Genomic DNA, 8,777 nt, shown 5'->3' with positions numbered 1-8,777 from the left:
AACGTGTACTACACGGTACTAGTCATACCACGGTACTAGTCGTACCATGTTACTAGTCATACCACGGTACTAGTCATACCACGGTACTAGTCATACCACGGTACTAGTCATACCACGGTACTAGTCATACCACGATACTAGTTAAAACGTGTACTACACGGTACTAGTCATACCACGGTACTAGTCGTACCATGTTACTAGTCATACCACGGTACTAGTCATACCACGGTACTAGTCATACCACGGTACTAGTCATACCACGGTACTAGTCGTACCACGGTACTAGTCATACCACGGTACTAGTCGTACCACGGTACTAGTCATACCACGGTACTAGTCGTACCACGGTACTAGTCATACCACGGTACTAGTCGTACCACGTTACTAGTCATACCATGGTACTAGTCGTACCACGGTACTAGTCATACCACGGTACTAGTTAAAACGTGTACTACACGGTACTAGTCATACCACGGTACTAGTCGTACCATGTTACTAGTCATACCACGGTACTAGTCATACCACGGTACTAGTCATACCACGGTACTAGTCATACCACGGTACTAGTCGTACCACGGTACTAGTCATACCACGGTACTAGTCGTACCACGGTACTAGTCATACCACGGTACTAGTCGTACCACGGTACTAGTCATACCACGGTACTAGTTAAAACGTGTACTACACGGTACTAGTCATACCACGGTACTAGTCGTACCATGTTACTAGTCATACCACGGTACTAGTCATACCACGGTACTAGTCATACCACGGTACTAGTCATACCACGGTACTAGTCATACCACGGTACTAGTCATACCACGGTACTAGTCATACCACGGTACTAGTCATACCACGGTACTAGTCATACCACGGTACTAGTCATACTAAGGTACTAGTCATACCACGGTACTAGTCATACCACGGTACTAGTCATACCACGGTACTAGTCATACCAAGGTACTAGTCATACCACGGTACTAGTCATACCACGGTACTAGTCGTACCATGTTACTAGTCATACCACGGTACTAGTCATACCACGGTACTAGTCATACCACGGTACTAGTCATACCACGGTACTAGTCATACCACGGTACTAGTCGTACCATGTTACTAGTCATACCACGGTACTAGTCATACCATGGTACTAGTCATACCACGGTACTAGTCATACCACGGTACTAGTCATACCATGGTACTAGTCATACCACGGTACTAGTTATAACGTGTACTACACGGTACTAGTCATACCACGGTACTAGTTATAACGTGTACTACACGGTACTAGTCATACCACGGTACTAGTTGTACTACGGTACTAGTCATACCACTGTACTTGTCATACCACGGTACTAGTTGTACTACGGTACTAGTCATACCACTGTACTTGTCATACCACGGTACTAGTTGTACTACGGTACACGTCACTTCGAGCCGAATGACACACTAGCCGCATGATGTCAGTTAGTATCGAGACAGGTGTCTACAGCCACCTCCACGAAGGATCTTTTTAAAAAAATGGGTAACATTGTAGGTCCATTATAAGTAAACACATATTTTGCGTTTTATTTTCTTATATAAATTGTATCTCTACATAACATATTAGCTTAACCCCCCCCCCCCTCTTAAGAAAGTCTAGATTCTCTTATGGCTATTCCACAAGAAAATCTGGATTTCAAACTCTGGTCTTTAGTTTGCGACTCGACACTAAGGCCCTATATCTGACCCGCGAGGTGGTTTGCTGCTATCTTAATAAGGGGTGGGGCTGAGACACGGGTTGTGTGTATTGTTTGTGGCGTTGTCATGGTAACAACGCCAGGGTAAGACCAGGCTAACTAGACCAGAACGACCAATGACGTATGAGACGGGTGGGGCTAGATGCCACAAATGACTGTGTCACTGTGACTCCTGGAGTCTGTGTCACTGTGACTCCTGGAGTCTGCGTCATAGTGACTCCTTGAGTCTGTCTCACGGTGACTCCTGGAGTCTGTCTCACGGTGACTCCTGGAGTCTGTGTCACTGTGACTCCTGGAGTCTGTGTCACAGTGACTCCTAGAGTCTGCGTCATAGTGACTCCTTGAGTCTGTCTCACGGTGACTCCTGGAGTTTGTCTCACGGTGACTCCTGGAGTCTGCGGTCCTGGTGCTTTTGACCACAGGCGGCTGTGACTCAGGATGACTGTAACTCATGTTGACTCAGCCTCCGGGAAAGAGATGTGTGAATTAATTAAAACTTCACACATCGCACGCGAACAGATGTTGACATTTGCCTTTATGTTACCACATACAACACATTACTTCACTCTCTCATCTAACTTTGTTGTTTGTTTTTTCAGCCATGAAGCGATAATGTCCATTGACTTCCGACTTTGTCTAATGTTAGAGGAACGGCTACAACATTTGGAGTTGGAATATTTCAAATCACATTTTTTCTAATTGCTGTCATGTGATATAGATGTGGTATTGCTGTGATTCCCTAACCATGCAGGATGGTGAAATTTGATTGGATAAAAAATTCTACGTATTCTCTCACCAAATGTTTTCAGCTGTTCACTGATGGAGCTTTATCTGGCACAAACACCACACAAAACTTTTTCTTTGCTTTATCCAGTGTGGATGGAACATGGATAAACGTGGATTATCGAAATGACGTCAGTTCTGTGTGATGTAATTTCTCGTGACTTCCAATACTCCCTCTTTGTTTCTCTTTGTCTCTCAAGACTCTTTGTTCCTCTCTCCCCCATCTCTGACACACACATACAAAATCACACATTTCCACTCCTCAGCTCTGTGTGTGTTAACAACGTGATTTGATCAAAATTCTGGATTTACTGATATAATAACTCCATGGCCTGCAGGTGTAGTTGTGTTTGAAAGTTTGAGTATACTTGTAGTAGAAGCACGTCTTACTTTTAAATGATAAAATATGGTAGAAACAGAGACAGTGGAGTTTTATACATGGTGGATAAAGCATTTCTATTTTGTGTGAAGACAACTACCTTTTATACATGGCTGATAAAGCATTTCTAGTCTGTGTGAAGACAACGTAGTTTCAAACATGTCGGATGTCAAATTTCGAACCAACCAGCCTCCGAAACGTCTCTCTGTGCTGTCCAGCGGCCGTAAAGTCGGGGACTACGACCTGAACTTGGCCAGGACCTCGGACACGTCAGAGGACAATTTTGTCCTGACCAAGTCCCACAACAGCCACAGTGTGAGCAGTACCGACAGCCAAGGGAAGCTACTGCAGAGCACCTCGGTGATTAGCTCCCTGCACGCCCAAACCCTCTTCATCAACTTTGACAGGGACGACGAGCGAGTCTACAAAGCTTACTTTCGGCGTCAGAGACTCGGCGTCCTTCCGGTTTTGGTTGCCCTGGCGACGGTGCATGCTGTGTTGTGCGTCAGCCTTGACCTACTGCCCTACTATCGCGTGGACGTGCTGGACCGTCTAGTGGTCATCTCTGGTAGCGCGTGTTGTGTGGTGCTGCTGTTTGTGGTCATCCACTGTGTTGGGTTCCGTGACAGTATCACAGGTAGGGTTACCACGCTTACATTAATTACATGGGCTACTGTAAGGGGAAGAGTTAATTAGGTTAAGTTGTGTTTACCATTCTTATTCGGCAGTACAGAATCTAATAATATCAGAGTAAGGGTTAAGGTCATGTTAAGGGTCAGAACCTGGATCACAATCACCCAGTTTTTTTTCTTAACCAAAATATCAACACAACCATTCAACCAAGATATCAACACAATCGTTCAACGAAGCTATCAACACAACCATTCAACCATACTATCAACACAACCATTCAACCAAGATATGAACACAACCCTTCAACCATGCTATCAACACAACCATTCAACCAAACTATCAACACAACCATTCAACCAAAATATCAACACAACCATTCAACCAAGCTATCAACACAACAATTCAACCAAGATATCAATACAACCATTCAACCAAGATATCACCATAACCATTCAACCAAAATATCAACACAACCATTCAACCAAACTATCAACACAACCATTCAACCAAGATATCAACACAACCATTCAACCAAGATATCAACACAACCATTCAACCAAGATATCAACACAACCATTCAACCAAGATATCAACACAGCCATTCAACCAAGCTATCAACACAGCCATTCAACCATGCTATCAACACAACCATTCAACCAAGATATCAACACAACAATTCAACCAAGCTATCAACACAACCATTCAACCAAGCTATCAACACATCAATTCAACCAAGCTATCAACACAACAATTCAACCAAGCTATCAGCACATCAATTCAACCAAACTATCGACACAATCATTCAACCAAGATATCAATACAACTATTCAACTTAAATATCAACACAACCATTCAACCAAGCTATCAACACAACCATTCAACCAAGCTATCAACACAACCATTCAACCAAGTTATCAACACAACCATTTAACCAAGCTATCAACACAACAATTCAACCAAGCTATCAACACAACCATTCAACCAAGCTATCAACACAACCATTCAACAAAATATCAACACAACCATTCAACCAAGCTATCCACACAACCATTCACCCAAACTATAAACACACCCATTCAACCAAGCTATCCACACACCCATTCAACCAAGCTATCCACATAGCCATTCAACCAAGCTATCCACATAGCCATTCAACCAAGCTATCAACACAATCCATTCCCCTTTGCTGGTCTAGACGTTGAATGTTTTTGAGCAGCCGACTAGGAAATATGAACCCAGGGAACATCTGGTGCTGAATTAATTTCTGGATTAAGCACATAATTAACAGGTGTTTTAATCAAACAGTTGCACGCTCTGAGTGAGGGAGGGGTTGGTGGTGGTAGGGGCGTGGCGTAAAATTAATTCAACTCATTCTATACCTTATATTAAATTTAACTTAATTCCTTCTGTAACTCTACATGAGATTAGGCTAAATGTAATTCAGAACACTAATCCTCCCTTACCCTACCCTCCTCGCTCATTCCCATACCATAGAGCTATCACCTTCCCCCTACCCTCCCCACCTTACTGTACCCCTGTTACCTTCTCCTCATTCACCACATTTGCGCCTCTACTTCCCGATCCACCTCTTCTGCCCCTACCCCCACCTCCCTCCCCTTTCTCCAACTCACTCATGCCCATTAATTTCCAATTAGTTTCCGGCTTATCTTTAATCCGTTTTGTTGATTCTTAATACCAGCACATGTGGTAACCAGGATAAATAAACCATAATTGTTCTTTTCTTTCGTGGAAATTAGTTATTTTTTTAGAAACCGATGAGCTATAGATAGCTATGCTAATACCATAACATACGACAAACAATGACAAAAACAATGAACCATACAAGGAAGTGCCACCTATGTTGCTCATAATCAAATTGTAATTCCTCACCATTTGAGTTTTATTATCTACTGCCGACAGTTACGATAGAAAAAATTTTTTTTTAATCATCTTGGTCAAGATAAGCATGTTGCTGTATGGATATGGTATGGAGTAAACACATCAACTGCATATATAGTGAGGTGGTGAATGGTGGTGTTTAGTTATATAGTGGGGTGGTGAGTGGTGGTGTTTAGTTATATAGTGACGTGGTGAATGGTGGTGTTTAGTTATATAGTGAGGTGGTGTTTATTAACCCTTTCCCGACCCATCTATGTAAAACCTAACAATTGGGTAATTTAAGAAATTAACATGCAATAAAATCAATCAGCTTTGACAGCTACTTCATCAAACCATTCAAAAAAGCAGAAATTTATCATACAATAATTGTAGAGAATAAAGATCCTGGTAAGTAGCATTCAGACATGAGTTCGTATGGCGTCCTGGAGTCCACCCAGCTCTAATGTGTACCTTACTTACATTAGAGAAAGTCAAGACGGTATGGGTTAAAACTTACACTATACACGAGGTAACATAAACTGATGAACTCTACTTCATCTTCCCTGTTATTGCAAGGTTTGGGAGATAACGACACGACCTTTATACCTGTTCGACCATCTATAAATATAATAAGCCACTCCAAATTTACTTTCGTGTCATGTCACATGTGCATGATCCTAAAGATTAACAGATAATCCTGATCCTCTATGTCCAGAAACATTGGCCGTCGTCATGTGGGTCATCCTGACCTTCCAGATCTTCTATGACGTAGGCAGCACCTACCCCCACCACATGCCGTCCGACAGACTCGGCTGGCTGCTCGTGCATATCTTCATCACCCAGATGAGCATCCACGAGGGTGGGCGTGTGAGTGTCCCAGTGGTCTGTCTGTTGGTGCTCACACACTCGGTGCTGGTGGGCGTCTTGTGGTGCCAGACACGCTACCTGCCTGTGGCATTCGCTAACCAGGTGAGACACTCTAACCAGGTGAGACACGCTAACCAGGTGAGACACGCTAACCAGGTGAGACACGCTAACCAGGTGAGACACGCTAACCAGGTGAGACACGCTAACCAGGTGAGACACGCTACCTGCCTGTGGCATTCGCTAACCAGGTGAGACACTCTAACCAGGTGAGACACGCTAACCAGGTGAGACACGCTAACCAGGTGAGACACGCTAACCAGGTGAGACACGCTAACCAGGTGAGACACGCTAACCAGGTGAGACACGCTACCTGCCTGTGGCATTCGCTAACCAGGTGAGACACTCTAACCAGGTGAGACACGCTAACCAGGTGAGACACGCTAACCAGGTGAGACACGCTAACCAGGTGAGACACGCTAACCAGGTGAGACACGCTACCTGCCTGTGGCATTCGCTAACCAGGTGAGACACTCTAACCAGGTGAGACACGCTAACCAGGTGAGACACGCTAACCAGGTGAGACACGCTAACCAGGTGAGACACGCTAACCAGGTGAGACACGCTACCTGCCTGTGGCATTCGCTAACCAGGTGAGACACTCTAACCAGGTGAGACACGCTAACCAGGTGAGACACGCTAAACAGGTGAGACACGCTAACCAGGTGAGACACGCTAACCAGGTGAGACACGCTAACCAGGTGAGACACGCTAACCAGGTGAGACACGCTAACCAGGTGAGACACGCTAACCAGGTGAGACACGCTAACCAGGTGAGACACGCTAACCAGGTGAGACACGCTACCTGCCTGTGGCATTCGCTAACCAGGTGAGACACTCTAACCAGGTGAGACACGCTAACCAGGTGAGACACGCTAACCAGGTGAGACACGCTAACCACGTGAGACACGCTAACCAGGTGAGACACGCTAACCAGGTGAGACACGCTAACCAGGTGAGACACGCTAACCACGTGAGACACGCTAACCAGGTGAGACACGCTAACCAGGTGAGACACGCTAACCAGGTGAGACACTCTACCTGCCCGTAGCATTCACTAACCAGGTGAAACACTGAGCATTAAATGTCTTAACCAGCTGACCCAACCCAAGTCTCACTCATGAACAAGTGGAGAAAAAAAAACTTCTCTAGTTTCTGTATAACCACTTTATATCCGTAGGCTGCTTGTTTTGATACAAAACACTTTCAAATCGATTTTAATGTTTGCAAGTGTTTTTCTTGAATTAATAGACCTGAGTTGTTGTTGTTGGGTAGTTGAGTACTTGTGAAGGTGTTTTAAGTGATGTAGACACTTCGGTTAACTGATGTGAGAGCTTTTCAAATGTTTTTGTCATTGACTTGTGAGATTTTGTTTTGTACGGGTTGTATGGGTTGTGCGGGTTGTGTGGGTTGTGTGGGTTGTGTGGGTTGTGTGGGTTGTGTGGGTTGTGTGGGTTGTGTGGGTTGTGTGGGTTGTGTGGGTTGTGTGGGTTGTGTGGGTTGTGTGGGTTGTGTGGGTTGTGTGGGTTGTGCGGGTTGTGCGGGTTGTGCGGGTTGTGCGGGTTGTGCGGGTTGTGCGGGTTGTGCGGGTTGTGTGGGTTGTGTGGGTTGTGTGGGTTGTGTGGGTTGTGTGGGTTGTGTGGGTTGTGTGGGTTGTGCGGGTTGTGCGGGTTGTGCGGGTTGTGCGGGTTGTGCGGGTTGTGTGGGTTGTGTGGGTTGTGTGGGTTGTGTGGGTTGTGTGGGTTGTGTGGGTTGTGTGTGTTGTGTTGAAGTTTTGTAAGAACAGAAAGAGACCAAAGAATTGGCAATGACAAAAGAGATTCGGTTTTGCTGTTGTTGTTTTTTAGAAATGTGTCATTTCGGCTCTTTTTAATTCTATGAACTTTGATTTTTTTTTAAAATAATTTAAGTGTTGACCTATACTATTGTATCGTTTTAAGCCGTAATCTTATTATGGTATTGGTCTTTTACAGTACGTCTGAGTCATATTTATTTACACAGTTAATTACATCAACGTTCTGATATGCTTGTTTGTCTTATGATTGTCACAATGTTTTGTAATTGTCTGTATGATTTGTTTTACATACGTGACTATGTTTTATATGTACGTGTGTTGTGTTTTATATGTAACTGTATGATGTTTTATGTGTAGCTATGTTTTGTATGTGCCTATCAGTGACGTCGCTTTAATCACTGCTCACTTAATAGTAACGATGTTTATTTTTAGTCTGTTCATTAATAAAGTTTGATGTAACATTGTTTTCTCTAAAGTTAACAGGTTTATGTCATGGTGTCACCCCAACCCCCTTGTCATAATTGTCGAGTTGTGCTTAAAACTATTTAACTTTAATTAATCATTAATTGAATAGGCGAAAAAGCATTTTTCTTCTGTACATTTTGCAATTTTTTCGCCTTGGTGTCACCCATCTTAATGGTGACAC

At 43.9% G+C, this 8,777-nt stretch overlaps 1 protein-coding gene across 2 annotated transcripts in view; it reads left to right on the top strand.

Annotated features, from left to right (window-relative positions):
- Window positions 1-2,404: 2,404 nt before the first annotated feature.
- LOC131929891 (adenylate cyclase type 3-like) overlaps window positions 2,405-8,777 on the top strand; it is a 36,064-nt gene continuing 29,691 nt past the window's right edge. Inside the window, exons 1-2 of one of the 2 annotated variants that reach the window (XM_059286271.1) lie at window positions 2,405-3,538; window positions 6,128-6,381. In XM_059286271.1, coding sequence (XP_059142254.1) covers window positions 3,061-3,538; window positions 6,128-6,381 — 732 coding nt within the window. In that variant the 5' untranslated portion in view covers window positions 2,405-3,060. Of the gene's footprint in view, window positions 3,539-6,127; window positions 6,382-7,137; window positions 7,166-8,777 lie in introns of those variants that run through there. The other variant, XM_059286272.1, reaches the window with a different exon arrangement.

The sequence above is a fragment of the Physella acuta genome, unplaced genomic scaffold (genome assembly GCF_028476545.2).
Source record: "Physella acuta isolate Inbredline_101_S28 unplaced genomic scaffold, ASM2847654v3 ptg001688l, whole genome shotgun sequence".
Classification (NCBI taxonomy): Eukaryota; Metazoa; Mollusca; class Gastropoda; family Physidae; genus Physella; species Physella acuta.
This window is presented reverse-complemented; position numbering and strand designations above follow the sequence as displayed.